Source organism: Triticum dicoccoides, chromosome 4B (assembly GCF_002162155.2).
Source record: "Triticum dicoccoides isolate Atlit2015 ecotype Zavitan chromosome 4B, WEW_v2.0, whole genome shotgun sequence".
In the NCBI taxonomy this organism is placed as follows: Eukaryota; Viridiplantae; Streptophyta; class Magnoliopsida; order Poales; family Poaceae; genus Triticum; species Triticum dicoccoides.
In genome coordinates, this window is record NC_041387.1 from 429,279,067 (window position 1) to 429,296,501 (window position 17,435).

A 17,435-nucleotide genomic window follows, 5' to 3' on the forward strand; every position below is an offset into this window, starting at 1 on the left:
CTTGCGAGTACTTTGGATGAGTACTCACGGTTGCTTTCTCCCCCCTTTTTCCCCCTTTCCTTTCTTTCTGGTTGTCGCAACCAGATGCTGGAGTCCAGGAGCCAGACGCCACCGTCGACGATGACCCCTACTACATCGGAGGTGCCTACTACTACGTGCTGCCCGCTGACGACGACCTGGAGTAGTTTAGGAGGATCCCAGGCAGGAGGCCTGCGCCTCTTTCGATCTGTATCCCAGTTTGTGCTAGCCTTCTTAAGGCAGACTTGTTTAACTTATGTCTGTACTCAGATATTGTTACTTCTGCTGACTCGTCTATGATCGAGCACTTGTATTCGAGCCCTCGAGGCCCCTGGCTTGTATTATGATGCTTGTATGACTTATTTTATTTGTAGAGTTGTGTTGTGATATCTTCCCGTGAGTCCCTGATCTTGATCGTACACATTTGCGTGCATGATTAGTGTACGATTGAAACGGGGGCGTCACAGAAATCCACTTACTGGGTATCCTTATCTTTTCCAGGGGTCAACAGTTCTTACAGGGTACTGCCACCCTTAAAATGTTCCAGTATTCCATAGACCATATTTCTCATATCCTCGGAATTGGTCAACATCTTTCCTCATAGGGTAACTCATAAAATCCAAAGTAGTACCAACACTTCTAGCTTTATTCATTCTCAAATGATTACAATCTCTTGCCCTTCCGTTACATGTCTCAACTCAACACCTTAATATAAAAGAAAGTGTTCTCACTTCTACTACTACATTACTTCTGTTGCAAACTCAACTATCTAGCACAAGTTTCCTTCTCCTTGGGACATTCTCTGGCAAAGTGCCCTGCTCCATTACAACTAAAACATATTACTTCGGACAAGTATCGAGGTTTCCTTTTTGGGCAACTATTGAGGTAGTGCCCTGACTTTTTGCACCTGAAACATGTGATATGACTTAGGTTTTTCTTTGTGGAAATTGGGTTGTTCCTGGAATCCAACCTACTTCTCTTTCTGGACTTTTCCATTCCAATCAGGGCTTCTATTTCCAGTGGATCATACTCTACTTCCTCTGTCGGGAATTCTACTAGATCTCCATTCAGACAATCTTGGGAGATGTGTCCTTCTTCTCCACATGAATGCATGACTTGGTGCAGGCTTTGATTTTGTTTCCTTTGTGTGTGTCCTCAACATCTTCCTTCGTCACAGGTTCTTCTAACATCTTCATGAGGGCTCCTTTCATTTCTGCTTCTTTCTTCTGCTGGATGGTTCTCTATACCATAGTGTAAATGTGACACTGAGCAGGGTAGTGGGTAGTTCCTTCACACAAGAAACAAGTAATCTGTCTAGTTGGGCATTCTTCAGTTGGGTGACTTCCTTCACAATTAGGGCATTCATCCTTGTGTTCCTTATGGGTGTGTCCGATTTCTCCACAAATCTTGCATGCACAAGGTTTCTTCATATCCTTTCCATAAGGCTTCAACTTCTGGGACACAAACTGAGACTTTAGCTAAGTCAAATTAAATTCTTTCCAAGTGGTTACTCCTTGCCATCCATTGATGGTTTGATACATCCTCCACCAAGTAGCAGCACCTCTTTCAAAGCATTGAAGAGCATGCTGGGCCATATCCTTTCCGACTATACGGTTGTTCTTCATATGATCCTCCATGTTCCGAATCCATCGGTCTGTCTCCAACTAACCCATCAGTCCAGAAAATACAAGCTCATCTCCATTCATCCGCTATTGGGTCCATGTGGGTTTGGGGTAAGATAAGAGAGAGGGAGAGGAATACACACAATACAAACAAAAATTTTGAAAAGACAGATTTTTGTTGTGGCTGTCGAAAAACATCAAACAAATGACAGCTCACAATCGTCGCATCTAACGTAGGTGTATAACAGGGGTTTTGTCTTCTAAGGTCAACGTCGCCAAACTCTTCAAGTCTTGTTCATGCCTCCAATGGCTTCTTCAAATCATGCTTGTCCTTCTCAAGTTCTTTTGCCAGATCATCTCTGTTGACGTGAAATCTCTCGTGACATCCTTTAATATTCCGGAGTTGCATTTCAAACTTCTGGTTTCAACATTGGCATGAACCATGATCATATTGTCCTTCAGTTCCTGACAAATCTCCGGTATCTCGAGGTTGTAGCTCCTCCATCTTGGCTACTTTCAGCTTTTGGTTCATGAGTTCCTCATGAAATACTTCCTTGTCTAATACGACTTCCTGGAGCTCCATCTTAAACTTCTTGATGTACTACTCCAGATCTTGGTGATACACCAGCTAAGTTTAAAACTGCATCCTTTGCTGATAGATGCTCCATCAGCCTTCTACCATCCAATCCTTTTGAAGGAATGCATGCTTAGCTCAGCTCGGTGACCACAATATCAATGGTGATGACATCACGGATAACCGTGTTTCTGCCCTTGTCATTTCCATGCGCTATCATTCCATAGTTGATATCTCCTGCCTCAAAACTTCAAGTTCTCATGCTCCTTGTGTTAGTCTTTCTCCGATACACCGTGATCTCGGGTATTGACAACTTCCATAATCTGTCAAGTTCCATAAGGGTAGCCTTCCTAGGTCATACAAATCTGGGATACTTCAGAGCCTTCAAATTCTCCTAGTCTTCAGAGTCTTCAACAGCTGTAGTTTTCCATTATCATAATGTATGGTAAAATCCTCTTCATTCCGAATGGTCTTACTGGTCTGATATCCTGTACTTCTTGGAGTGGTCTCATCAGTCGAATCTTCGAGTGGTCAAAAGGGGAAAGGGGTATGGTCTCACTAAAGGGAATTTTTGAATAAGCTCAGAAGAGAGGAGAGAGGTAAAAGATCTTTTTGAAAGGGAAAGTTGTAGAGAAAAAATCTTTGCTATGGGCTTGTCAGTTTCTAGGGTCACGTCCTACAGTCAACATGTGCTCTGATACCATCTTGTAGCGACCCGACCCGAATGGATCAAGTCTCTGTGCTTATGTGTCATCCCGGGATCAGTATGCTGACACACATAGTACTCAAAGGATTTATAACAGAGGTAAATCACATGTATAAAGTAACGTAAGTACTATTACCTCAATCCTTATAGCAGAAGCAATAAGGTTGTGGATTCCCATCAACACCAACGGCAAAGTTGAGTGTAGAAATCGTAACCCTAACGTATCACTTACTCGTCGTAAGACATCCTGCAACATGAGACGTTGCAGCCCGAAACGGGTCAGTACATTGAATGTACTGGCAAATTCACACCATAGAGAAAATGATGAACAATGGCTATCACTATATGCATATATGGCTGGTGGAAAAGCTCTATGGTTATAAGGTTTTTGCGTAAAGCCAATTTTTCCCTACTGCAAAGGAATAAATTTATTTAACTATCATGGTGGTTGTGAAACATTGAGAATGGTTGACAGCATTCTCAATCCTAATTAAAAGTACTCATTAAAACCCAACAACATTAATTAGAAGTAACATGTTGAGATTCACATGATATTCAAGTACTAGATACTCAAGTTGTCCATAATCGGGGACACGGCTAATCATGATTAGTTTGTACACTCTGCAGAGGTTTGCGCACTTTTCCCCACAAGACTCGATCGCCTCCGTTTGGTTTCTCGCACTACATGGTGTTTGAGAAACGGATGACCGAGACACATTCTTTCAGAAGCGCTAGCACCTTACATGTGGGTAGACCTGTACACCTACATCCCCTACATCTGCTAGCCTACCCGTAAGAGTTCGCACAACTTACTCCACTATGCCAGAGCCCATAATGGCTTGTGGCTGCACACGTAAGTTACTAGTATAAATTATCTTATGATCCCTTTGAGTCTGGGTGGCGGTCCAAAATAAAACAGGCAAGTCCTGATAGACATCAGGTGCCTCAGTCCACCCAGATGTGTGTTTAAGTTGCCACCTTAGATAAACCATTAAAATTATCAACTCACATCTGTCATGGATATTCACTCACCCAATCCACGTCTACTAGCATAGCATGGCATAATAAGCAAACGTAGAAGTAACTCCCAAAGGTTTCATAAGTAATACAGGTAATAGGTACTACCTCATCTACTTCCCATCCCACAATTTAATTAGATCCTAATCATGCAATGTGTGAGGATTGATCTAATGCAATAAAACTGGGTTGTAGAAAAGGTATGATCAAAGTGTTACTTGCCTGCAAATTTGATGAAGATGATTCACACTCAAAACTCTTGATAGTTCTACTCGTCACACTCCGGTAAATCTATCGTAAGCAATCAACAGTAACCACACAATAAGTACTCATCTAAAACACAAGTAAAACTCGAATAAGAGAACGAACCAGATAGTTCAACTTAAGAACTCCGGTTGCAAAGAAAGAACGAACCGAACAAAGAAACAGAAAACAAACGGCGGAAGAAAACAACTCGGTTCTAGCAAGTGGAACTAGGACAAATTTTACCGGGGCAAAAGCTTGTTTAAGTTGATTAGACGGAACGGCGGTTTCGAAACGAAACTCCAGGCGCTTGAATCACCTGATTCCGATAAACGAGCGAGAAGATAAACTAGAACGAAGATCGGATCTGAGATCGCGATCGCGGAATAAATCCGACGAAAAAGAAAAAGAAGAACGGTTAAACGAACGGGCGTTCGTGAACCTAGAAGAATCCGGTGATCACGTTCGTTGGGACGAACGGTCCGGCGAACGGTCCAAAGGCAACTAAATCGGAAAAGAAAACGAATCCGATCTAGGGTTTCGGAGAAGAAAACCGAAACGAAAAACCGATCTAGAAAACGAATTAGAAGAGAAGAAAAGAATCGGAACGATTAGAAGAAAACGATCCGAGGAAAAGAGACGCGGGGCAACCTTGGCGAGGGGCTCCGGCGACGGCGGCGTTGGGCGGCGGCGGCGGTGCTAAGGCGGCGGCGAACGGTGGCGACGGCGGCGGCGGCGCGGGTGAGGCGGCAGCGCTAGGGCACAAGGGCGGCGGTGCGGGTGTGGGGTGGCGGCGCAGGGTGGGGCGGCGGCGCGGTGTGGTGCGGAGGAGAGGAGAGGAGAGGTGTTGGTTTGATGTGTTAGAGGGGGATGCTTGTGTATTTATATTGGGGAGGAGAGCATTTTGCTTGGGGTAGGGGACAAGAAATAGATTAGGATTAGGAAACAAGAGGAAAAGATCTAGAAATAGATACGGAATAAATGAATATAGGACAAGAGTCCTACTAGGACTAGAAAAGAAAGGAAGCGGCGGCTCCCTGGTGCGCGCGCGCTACGGCGATGGCCTAGGCCTTGGCTGGCCGGCTGGCGGCTTGGGCCTTTGGCCCAAGGCGCTGAGGGTTTTTTTTTAAATGGTCTCGCGCGCAGAAAAATAAATAAAAAGAGATCTAAACGAACTTTTCTTCGGACCTAAAAATGAGCCGTACAAAATCTAAAGTAAATTTTTCTCCGGACCTAAAAATGAGCCGTACAAAAGAGATCTAAAAACCTAAAGTAAAATTTTCCCGACTCCTAAAAATGAGCCGTACAAAATGAACTTTTCTCCGGACCTAAAAAGCAATTTTTGAAAACACGCATTTTTTTTTCTATCCAAATAAAATGCGAATAAAATTCCGGCAAACAAAATTTGATCTATTTATTAAATCTTCATTTTCCTAAATTTGGGAAAGTCATATTATTCCCTCTCTTATATTTTTGATAACGGAAAAATAATTGAAGACGAAATAAATAAATCAAATGATCCTCTTTTCAATTCGAGAAAACTCTCAAATATAAAAATAACGAAATCTCCAACTCTCTCCAAGGGTCCTTGAGTTGCGTGAAATTTCTAGGATCGACCAAAATGCAAGATAATAAAATATGCATGATGATCTATTCCAAATTGAAAATAAATTCAAAGGGGGCTTTGAATTTAATTCTTTGAAACTCCCAACTCATATTTCATATAATTTGAAGAAGTCATTTTATCTTCTCCGGACCTAAAAATGAGCCGTACAAAAGAGATCTAAAAACCTAAAGTAAATTTTTCCCGACTCCTAAAAATGAGCCGTACAAATGAACTTTTCTCCGGACCTAAAAAGCAATTTTTGAAAACACGCATTTTTTTTCTATCCAAATAAAATGCGAATAAAATTCCGGCAAACAAAATTTGATCTATTTATTAAATCTTCATTTTCCTAAATTTGGGAAAGTCATATTATTCCCTCTCTTATATTTTTGATAACGGAAAAATAATTGAAGACGAAATAAATAAATCAAATGATCCTCTTTTCAATTCGAGAAAACTCTCAAATATAAAAATAACGAAATCTCCAACTCTCTCCAAGGGTCCTTGAGTTGCGTGAAATTTCTAGGATCGACCAAAATGCAAGATAATAAAATATGCATGATGATCTATTCCAAATTGAAAATAAATTCAAAGGGGGCTTTGAATTTAATTCTTTGAAACTCCCAACTCATATTTCATATAATTTGAAGAAGTCATTTTATCTTCTCTCGTGAAAATCATTGAGTTGCATAAAGTTTTAGAATTGGAATATTTTCCAAATGAAATTTAAATATTTTTCAAACACCCTTTTCATTTTAAATGGAAGAAGTCATGTCATCTTCTCTCTAGGGTTTTGTGTTTGAAAAGCATTTAAATTCACGGAGAGCATAAAATGCAAAAATGAAAGTTTGGGAAAGTCCTTTTATTCCCTCTCATTTAACTTTCAAAAAGGTTTCGAATTCACTCACTTTCAGACAATCAATCAAACAATCAGTCAAATCTATCTATTTATTATAACATTCCAAAATTTAGAATTTTGGGACGTTACATAATATCTGTAAACAACATGGTAACATATGTAGCTCAGGCGTGATACCTTACTTAGCCCAGAAGTAGTAACTTTTGATCCGAAATAAAAATTATCTGAACAAATCAACATAATATCTAGTTTTGATGCTTTCTTCATGAATCTTTTCGATCGGACCAACGGTTTGAGCTACAAAACATTTTGAAGTTTTGAAATAAAGGGGAATCAAGGATGACATCAACTTTTTGGTATTCTAATTCATTTGCATGTGGGGAGAATTTGAGGACCACTTTTATGCCCCGGTGATTTCTATATAAATAAGATGGTAACTTACGTATCATGCATAGACGTGATAACTTACTTAGCCTGGGCCTGATAACTTTTGACCCCGAAAAAAAATCGTCGAAACATACCAACATGGGATCTAGATTCGAAGATCTCGTCGAGACGAATCTTTTATGTGAAAACAGTTTTTCAATCATAGCTATGATTTGTGCTACAAAATGTTTTAAAGTTTGCATTTCAAAGAAATCTTTGATGACATCAGCAGTTTTGTTTTTATATGCATGCATATTTAACAATGCAGCTGCAAGCTATGGCGCGCATGCAAAGTCGTCATCGCTCATCCTGCATGCATGCATATTTGCGGCGATTGTTCGTGCCTGTAGCTAAAATCCTGCCGTCCGGTCGTTAGCACAGTCTATTATAGATACCACTTTTTGAAACCACTGATTTTCTTGAAATTAGTGAAATCCGTTTCCTAAAATGAGTGATTTTTTTTCATGAGTGAATTTTATTTTTGAAATGACTGAAGTATGTTTTTTATATAATGAGTGAAATTTGCATTTTATAAGTGAATGCTTCGCCGTTAGGTAAAAGCAACGGTGGATGCTTCGCCGTTAGGTAGCAGCACGGCAAGATTTACTATTTTGTGGAGTCTTTGGATGCTTTGGATCGAAGGATCCTTCCCGCAGCCGAGTTCCTTGCCCAGCTGTATTAGCTCTTCCAAGTTCCAAGTCCAACCCCACTTCTCCCCTTTCCCTCCCCGCTTCTTCTTAAAGCTTCGAGTCAGAATCAATCTCCTCCCCCAACGCAAGGCAGACTTCTTCTTCCCTCATTCGTCGTCCTCCCAATCACCGGATACCGGAATCAACCAGGACGAGGACCCCTCGGTACGTGAGCTCGGTTGTTCTCCCCTTGTCAACTCGTAATCTGCTATAATCCAGCGGAAGGTATGCGCATGCTTCCAGGAGTTTTTCGAAATCGTGAAAAAGGCGTTAGGTTTTGAAGTTAGGCTGATGAACCTGTGGGGATCGACGGGGGAGTATAATTTGGTGGGATTAGGGTTCTGAAGGCACTCTGAATATTTCGATGGTGTTGTAGAAGGATTGCGATTTTCTTTTGGGTCTGCATTTAAGGGGCACTTTAAGTTCGTCTCTTTCTTTTTCCTTTTTTACTTTAGAGAACCTGCATTTTACAAGTGAATTGTTCCAGATAATACTTTGTGTGCTGTATGAATATATTCGTGCTTCAGTGCACAACTAAGATGTTGATTTTGTTTCTGTCTTTCTTGTTGTTCTGACTCTTTTTCTGGCATAGTACATCATGTCAGCGAGCAATCTGAGGCGGCGGCTCCATCACGCAGATGTTGATGGAAGGAAGAATGAACATGTTGACATATCCCATGTAGATTCCCTGGATGAACCTCTACTAGGGAAATCTAGTTATGACGGTGGCGGATCGGAAGTTAGTAATTTTCTAGACATAATTTCGTAAGTTCTTCCAACCTTGAGGTCAATGCAGACTATTGACAAATTTCCTTACCTCCTGAAGGTATATGACCCCAGAAGGCAAGACTTGTGGGATGATGATGATAGGAAAAAGGAACAATTACACTGGTCATTTCTTTTCTCAAATTTGATTGCGCAGTGGGCACAGTGGTTAGGTACTGCTCCACGCATTTGTCTATACACTTTGTAATGCTTGACATTAACGGACTGTTATATCATCTTCTAGTTTGATGATTTTCTAGCACTTGGTATGCGAATTTAACTATTATTCATCTTTGCCAAATATAGATTCACTGATTACTTTGTGTAAATGGGCAGGCCGGTAGCTATCATGAAAATTAGAAGTAATATTTCTGATTTTCAAATCCATGACATATCTTTGATTGTATCAAGTCATGTAAACAATATACTGATATAGCAATGCTCTATCTTGGAAGTCGTTGAGCTTTTGTTCTAGATGAATTTCTCGTGGCTATTGATGTACTGCCTTCCTAGCCATGATCTTAATTCTGTGATAATATTGATATTCTTCTGTCCTTTTTGCTATTTGTTGCAGCAAATATTATTGTAAGCTCCGGGTCAATTTTTGGTAGGTTGTTTCCCTTTTCTTCGGATAACGAAACCAGCAATCCAGTATATCTTAGTCCTTTGCAGGTAACATGTGGACGAAAGTTGGATAAAACAGGCCCTTAGAATTATTTAAGTTCTGAACTTCTGTTTTACAGGAAGAAAGATTGGACAATTTAAGACGCAGATTGAAAATCCCTTTTGATGGTTCCCGTATTGAGCACCAAGTACGTACAATCCGTTTGGAAAGCTCGGACATGCCTCTCTATTATTATTATTATTGTTTTCCCACTGGGCATGCTCTCATGGAAGCAAAGCAACTGATCGGCATTATTCTTTTTAGGACGCCTTGAAACAACTGTGGAAGTTAGCTTACCCAAGTCGCGAGATTCCTCCTCTAAAATCAGAATCGTGGAAGGAGATGGGTTGGCAAGGCACTGATCCATCAACAGATTTCAGGTCTCCTTTGAATAGTCTTGACTCTTATGTACCAGGCTGCGCTTCTGGTGTTGTTTACTCAATTGATAAAGCCATCTAATACAAATAGTCTCCATGCAGGGGTGGTGGATACATATCATTGGAGAACCTCATCTTTTTCGCTAGGAACTACCCAGTAAAGACCTAGTTAAAACTGCTGGTCATATCTCTGTTATTAGAGTAAATTACATCTATGGTACCTGTACTTGATCCTAGGGTTCACTTTTGTCACTGTATTCAGGAAAGGTCAAAATACGGTCACTGAGGTTGCCAGGACGTGCCACTCTACGGTCACCAGTACCGTATCCACTGTATCTCACTGAGTGGCAAATACACCTCTCTCTACTAGCACTCCTCTCTGAAATTACGTCGAACATCTTATCCGCATTCGCTGTTGCACCTCAAGCCCAGCTCCCACCCCTGCCATAGCTCCCCAGCGCCGCGTTCTAGAGCTCCCGAAGCCTCATGTTGTCCATGAACGATACTAAGCTGGTTTCCTAGACCATTACACACGGAATCCCACCCTCCTGTGCCACACCCAACTTGAAGTTCATCAGCATCGTTGGCCGACTGTCGGCGCCATGTTTGCAAGTGCACGGGACGGGTGCGTGCGTGGCCAATCGGCCGAAGAAGGCGGCAGCGGCGGCGAAGCAAGCCCTGGTGGCGGACGTGCCTGTGTGGACCGTGTGTGTGCGTGAGTCAGCCGTGTGCGCGCGCGCGTGTGGGTTCAGGGGAGTGGACCGCGTCGGGCGCGCGGAGTGGCCGCGGCGATCGCGTGTGTGCGCGATGGGCGTACGCGAGCCGAAGCGCGCGGGACGTGGCGAGTGGGAGAGTGGGTACCTTTGGGCGCGGCCTGGCGTGTCAGAGCCCGCGGGTATAAGACCCTCTCCCCCCTGTGTAATCGCTGCCCAGATCGAGTCCGTGCTCGATGTGAAAAATAGAAAAGCCGTTCGTGCGGCGGGGGTGTTTGAGCGGCCGGAAAACTTTTGTGTCCTTCTTCCTCCTCTCCGGCCGTGTCTACGGTGATCGCCGTCGTGCACTAGGGCTAGCTGCGCCAACACACGCGAGGGGAACCGGGCTTTCCAGGAGGCGGCTGAGGTGCGATCCGACCTCGTAGTCATCTCGGAGCATGTCGAAGAAAGCGAGCTCGTCCGGGTGCAGCGCGCCACCGTATTGTTCGACGAAGAGCGGGGCGTCGCACGAGAGGAGCTCAAGTAGGGCAGTCTTCTGCCTTCACAGGGACGGCGCGGCACGAAGAAAGGCGGTCTCGAAGTAGAGGTTGTTGACAGAAGAGAGCCAAGCAGCCATGTGGTACATCTCGCGGTAGCCAGTGCTCAGGTTCATTCATCGGATGCGAAAAAGGCATGAGAAGGATGAGCTTGCCACGTAAGCAAGTCAACCGTTAGGACAGTTCAACATATACCACATCAGTGAAATACGTTGCATACGGTAGCGGTGACCGTAGAGTGACACATTTACGCAATCTCAGTGACCGTATTCTGGCACTTCGTGAATACAGTGATGAAAGTGAACCCTAGTGTCAAGTTTGAGTACTATAGATGCAATTTACTTCGTGAATACAGTGATGAAAGTGAACCCTAGTGTCAAGTTTGAACCATTACATACTCCTAGTTTTGTCTGATCATTACATCTGTTCTGTATCAGGCATCCTTTCAAATGCTTCTGAACAAAGTGCAAGGTCAAAGAGCAGATTGGGAGTACCCTTTTGCAGTTGCTGGTATCAACATTTCATTCATGCTGATCCAGATGTTGGATCTGCAATCAAGTAAGAGCATGTGCAATTTCATTGGTTCTAAGAAAATTGCTAGAACTCGGTCCAAAGAAAACTAAAATTTCTCTGGTGTTAACTTTTTCGTAGCACCTACTTTTGGGCCCACATGTCAGATATTATATTCTTTTATCATCTACCATCCTCTCAATATTGAGCCAACTTGGGCCCCACATAGTCAACTCACTTAGAACCTGATTCTAGTACTAGAGTCGATGCTAAGATTTCCTAGAACCAGTGAAATTGCCAACATTGGCAATGCTCTGTAATGGTATTGTTCCTAATCCCTGGTTTTTGCGCTTCTCACTTTTTCTCAGCTGTTCCATCTTCAAAGTCAGGAATTCGTTTCCTGGAACTACTCGGACGAGATGAACATGCGTTTGATCACCTCTATTGTGTAGCCTTTCGGATGCTTGATGCCCAGTGGCTCGTGAAACGTGCTTCATATATGGAGTTCAATGTAAGCTTTTTTTGCATTCCATGTAGGCTAATCCTGATTTTAATTGTACCATTAAATCTGTAATCAGCTGCATTACTGTTTGGTTGCGCCAGGAGGTGATGAAATCCACGAGAACTCAGTTGGAGCGTGAACTGGTTTTAGAGGATGTATTGGCGGTCAAGGACCTACCGTCTTACACAATGCTGGACAAATAATAGAGCTTTTGCATTTGATTTGCCGTGAGATATAACTGACTCTGCTATGGGGGAATGGGGGCTCAGACTGAAGGGTTACTTACTTATGATGTGTCAGTGTCTGATGATAGATGATAAATTGTGTATGGCCCCTTGTTGTGGCTATATATTGTTGCATGCAGTACATATTGAACTTGATCATGGCTAGGAAGACAGTACATCACACAGACATCCAAAAATTTGAGGAGTTGTAAATGTCTGTACCTAATAATAAAGGGACTATTGCTTTTGGCGGTACATCACGAAAATTACCTTTTAAAGGTCCACAAATTACCCATTATGCCACTTATAAGTGAGTGAAAAACGATTCGTAAGTTTATGGACTGTACTTTAGTTTATTACCAGGCGACCCGCTTATTTAGCACAAGCATGTAAATAGTCCATTGGCTTGAGCCGCACGCCTCCACTTGAGAGATCCAGGTTTGATCCCAGCTCGGCCTATTTTTCTTTTCTTTTTATTTAATTTTTTATTGGGTATATTCAAATACTTTTTAGAACATTCATATCTTTCAAGTCCAACTTAAAATATAACATACTATATATGAAAATTCCTTAGAGAAACGTGTAGATTTCAAATATGCTATTATCGTGCATGCTAATGATTTCTAAAATTAGGGTATTTTAAAAATGCCTATTATATATGTCCTACACCATTTAAATTATGTGTAGATTTTAAATATACTATTATCATGCATGTTAATCATTTATAAAATTAGGTTTACAATGCAACCTTAATTAATACCTTTTTAATTTTGAAAATACCTATTATATATGTTTCGACACCATTTAAATTGAGTACATATGATAGTTACAGACAAAAATAATGCTCTTATGCACAAGTTATCGTTGTGTACTAAAACGTACTTCGCTATTTTCATCATAATGCAATATTTGTTGAGCATCACTAAAGAGGAACGACAACAAAAGTGTAAACAGATACCAATAACTAGGTAGATATTTTTGTTTAATAAATTAGAAACACCTTGAGTGCACTTCAAAAATCATCCCACCTTTATGGTTTTGCGCAACACTACTTATCATGTTGCTTGTCGCTTGTCGTGCAGAATCATGAAAGATTTTAAGGGATTTGCTCATGTCGTCGGATGTGTGTATGAGGGATGTTTTTTTTCCCGGTGCAACGTACGGGCATATTTGCTAGTATATATGTAAGCATGTTATGCATGAGTCTCTGCAGCTTTCAGACTCACCATGACAACAAAATAAAGGAGGTAAATAAATTGGGAGTACCTAAACTTGTACTCGATGGTCACTTTGGTAGCTTACGTTACAGAATGCTAGTTTCTGTTGCTTGAACTTGCCTCAACGTGCAAATATGATGCCTCCTCCGGTATGCGCTGCCTACACTGTTTGGGAGGACATGCAGGCCCTGCTTGTCAACATAATAGAAATAAACCTCTCTACGAGGTGTGGGTCCTCATAAGTGAGGTATGCACTAGCAGCCTTGGTTAAAGGTGGGATGGGCTTCAAAGATTTACGGTTGCCGGCCTTGGTTAGAGGTCGGATGGGTTGTTTGGGAGGACATGTAGGCCCTGCTTGTCAGCATATTAGAGAAATAAACCTCTCTATGAGGTGTGGGTCCTGATAAGTGAGGTATGCACTGGCAGCCTTGGTTAGAGGTGGGATGGACTTCAAAGATTTACGGTTGGCAGCCTTGGTTAGAGGTTGGAGTTTGGGAGGACATGTAGGCCTTGCTTGTCAGCATAATAGAGAAATAAACCTTTCTATGAGGTGTGGGCCCTGATAAGTGAGGTATGCACTAGCAACCTTGGTTAGAGCTGGGATGGGTTTCAAAGATTTACGGTTGGCAGCCTTGGTTAGAGGTCGGATGGGTTTCAAAGATTTATAGTTGTTCAATGACGCTATGTTAGCAAAGCGGGCTTGGAGATTGGACAAGCCAGAGAGTTTATGTGCTAGAGGCCTTCGAGGACAATACTTTTCGGCTGGGAACAATTTACAGGCTCGCTGCCCTGCGGGTGCTTTGACGACGTGGAGAGACATTTTGTTAGGGGAGGAAAGTTTTGAAGTAGGACACATTATTAATTTTTTAAATGGAGGCAAAAGATTTGACTCGCCCATTAATTAAGCAGAAGAGAGTTGCCTAGTTAATTAACGAAAAACCGGGCGAAAACCATCACAAACTGCTGAGCGGCACACACATAATACTCCACACACACCTCACATAGAGGGTCTCGTTAAGATCGCACACCGGCTTCATCGTCATCGCTTCTCCCCAACATGCATCATCACCTTCCCTAATCTCCGAGAAAGCGACTCCGACTTCGTTGAAGATGAACATCGACCCTCACCGTAGAGTTTATGCAGCAATAAAAGAAGGCTCGTGCCAAACTCAGCCACCCACGCTGAGGGTAGCGCAACTCCGACTCTGGACACTAGCTCTAAAGGAGAACTATGCAAGGTTGGCGTCATGAAAGACCACCGAACAGACCAGCTGCAGCATGTCATCGTTGCCAACGAGGCCCCGCCATCGCAGCCCAGACTTCACCGCAACAAAACAACTCGAGGTAATCCCACGAACACGCCGGAGAAGAGCCGACTATCGCAACCATTGCCGTGTCTCCGACATCGCGCACTCCCATCATCGTTGCCACAGAAGCCATGATGCCAACACCGCCATCTTCCATCGGCCCCGCTTGCCGATGCCTAGGTCCAAAGATGAAGCCCCCGAGAAGGGATATGATGCCAAAGCATTGTCACCATCCAGTCACATGGGTCTAGGGTTTCACGTGAAGCTGCAAAGGTTGGGGCGATGAGTACCTCGGCAATGCCACCAAGATGGAAACGGTGCTCGAAAACGTCGACATTGCTAGCTCCGGACAAGCCGAGACAAGCTTTCGCCCGGGTCAACCTCACGAGCCCCGCGTAGCATGCATCAGCAAGTCCTCTGCCGAGCCACCACGGCCAAATCCGGATGGATCTGAGCACCTTCTCTCTAGGTCGCTGCACTGGCCACCTCAACCAGTCCTTAGCAGAGCCCACAAGCCACAGAAGCTTGCCCACGACCGTTGCCTCCCGCTGCCGCTGGCAGACATCAAAGACGAAACATTCAACGTTCGCCGATGAGCGCCAACACAACTGGGCTAGTCCGTGCGTCATCCTTCTTGGCGACTTCACCTTCGCACCAGCGCTCGCCCTCTCGTTGCACACCTAACCACCGACCACCACCACATCGCACACTTCCCCTCCAGATCCACGGCACACCTGCACACCAAGGCCATAGAGCGCACCACCAACTTCCAAAGGGACATCACTGATCACGCCCGCGAGCAATCGAGTCCCCCCTAGTCTGCGTCGAGGCCCAAGCAGTAGACCCGCGTGGCGGCGGTGAACGCGCACATCCGCACCAGATTCGTGCACCACCCAGCTCGCCAGCTGAGTCATAGGAAAGCCGTACTATTAAGAGGGGGTCTGCTTCGGAAAGGTTAGGGTGGAATCATCACGTACACGTCTGTTCCTTTGCACCACCTTTCCCTTGCCGCTTTGGAGCACCGATCTATTATCTGTGTATTTGCAAAACAAACGACTCCAAGTGGTAGTGTGATGTGGCGTGCGGTAGTACTGCTCAAGGGAGCAGTAGTACCACAGAGCCTCACGGTAGTACCACACCACCTTGCGGTAGTATCGCTCCTAGGACGCGGTAGTACCGTGACTTCTGGTCCAGCATTGCTACTCGCACGGAAGTAGGGGCAGATGTAATTTTTTACATCCGCGCCCTATGCGGTAGTACCGCTCCCTGGATGCGGTAGTACCGTGTCGGATTTTTGCACCGATCTAAACTTAGCGGAAGTAGTCACCGATGTAATTTTATTCATCCGTGCCTTCCCAGCCCAGTTGAACCCTGCCTTGCGATAGTACCGCAAGGGCGCACGGTAGTACCGCTCCGGCGGTTCTACCGCTCGTAGCGTCAACACAAAAGGGCTTCTTCTGGTATCTGCCATGGGTGCGGTAGTACCACACCTCCTAGCGGTAATACCGCTTGTCTGTTGCGGTAGTACCGCATGTCGTGGGCTGGTTAAGTGGATAATGGTTGGATTTGTCCCTTCACTATAAAAGGGGAGTTTTCTTCTCCGAGTTGACTACCTCTTCCATCCCCAAGCTCCATTGATCCTCTAAGATCCATTTTCGCCCAATCTCTCTCCCTAGCCAATCAAACTTGTTGATTCTCTAGGGATTGGTTGAGAAGGCCTCGATCTACACTTCCACCAAGAGAAATTTGATTCCCCCACTAATCCCTTGCGAATCTTGTTACTCTTGGGTGTTTGAGCATCCTAGACGGTTGAGGTCACCGCGGAGCCATAGTCCATTGTGGTGAAGCTTCGTGGGGTCGTTGGGAGCCTCCAATTAAGCTGTGGAGAATGCCCCAACCTTGTTTGTAAAGGTTCGGTCGCCGCCTCCAACGGCACCAATAGTGGAATCACGACATCTTGCATTGTGTGAGGGAGTGAGGAGAATACTGTGGCCCTAGTGGCTTCTTGGGGGGCATTGTGCCTCCACACCGCTCCAATGGAGATGTACTTCCCCTCAAAGGGAAGGAACTTCGGTAACACATCCTCGTCTCCATCGGTCCACTTTTGGTTATCTCTCACCTTTGCTTGTGCAAGCTATATTGTGTTATATCCTTTGCTTGCTTGTGTGCTTGTTGTTGTTGCATCATATTGGTTGCTCACCTAGTTGCATATCTAGACAACCTACTTTGATGCAAAGTTTTAATTTGGTAAACTAAAAATTGTTAGCTGCCTATTCTCTCCCCCTCTAGTCAACTATATCAGTCCTTTCAATTGGTATCAGAGCCTCGTCTCTTTATTAAGGACTTTACCGTCCAAAGAGTATGGTTGACACCATATACGGTGAGGAGGAGCACCCTGGTGTGATTCCATCTTCGTCTACGGCCGATGGGGGATCCCCGGTCTCATGTGAGGAATTCAATGTGGCTTTGGACACATTGAAAACCTCCATGAGGATCGAGGTCAAAGGCATGTTCAAGGAGTTTCTTGATGGTCTTAAGTTATCCACCGCACCGTTGGAAGTGGTCGCTCCCACTAACAAGGTGGCGGATACTAAGTCCGATAAGGGGGAAGCTTCTTGTGATAAAGTTCCTTTATCTAGTGGTAGAAATGGTAGCAGCATCTTTTCCCATGTTGAACCTCCACCTACTTATGGAGGACCGGTTCCCTCCACTCATTTGAATCATGTTGGTCCTCCTCCTAAGATTGTGAAAAATGAGGATTTTGACTCTTGGGTCTATCGCTTTAAACGTCATTTAAATCATGTTAATACTAATCTTTGGAGAATCATTGAGCAAGGTTTCTATCCGCATGACCCAAGCA

General features: G+C 43.9%; 1 protein-coding gene across 2 annotated transcripts; it reads left to right on the forward strand.

Annotated features, from left to right (window-relative positions):
- Window positions 1-7,678: 7,678 nt before the first annotated feature.
- On the forward strand, window positions 7,679-12,312 carry LOC119290687 (ELMO domain-containing protein A-like). Of its 2 annotated transcripts, none has more exons than XM_037569322.1 (10): window positions 7,679-7,925; window positions 8,353-8,499; window positions 8,587-8,698; window positions 9,100-9,197; window positions 9,269-9,337; window positions 9,454-9,569; window positions 9,669-9,723; window positions 11,253-11,373; window positions 11,694-11,836; window positions 11,929-12,312. In XM_037569322.1, the coding sequence occupies exons 1-10, from the start codon at window positions 7,698-7,700 to the stop codon at window positions 12,028-12,030; spliced, it is 1,191 nt and encodes a 396-aa protein (XP_037425219.1). In that variant the 5' UTR covers window positions 7,679-7,697; the 3' UTR covers window positions 12,031-12,312. The 2 variants fall into 2 exon arrangements, with proteins under 2 accessions (XP_037425219.1, XP_037425220.1); XM_037569323.1 differs by having other exon boundaries at window positions 7,759-7,925; window positions 8,366-8,499.
- Window positions 12,313-17,435: the final 5,123 nt, after the last annotated feature.

Excerpts from the sequence above, each read along its gene's own strand:
- LOC119290687 (XM_037569322.1), top strand. The coding sequence starts at position 7,698 with ATGCTTTGGATCGAAGGATCCTTCCCGCAGCCGAGTTCCTTGCCCAGC. Across the intron at positions 8,699-9,099 it reads GCAGTGGGCACAGTGGTTAG|CAAATATTATTGTAAGCTCC; the intron begins GTACTGCTCCAC and ends TATTTGTTGCAG. Across the intron at positions 9,338-9,453 it reads GTTCCCGTATTGAGCACCAA|GACGCCTTGAAACAACTGTG; the intron begins GTACGTACAATC and ends TATTCTTTTTAG.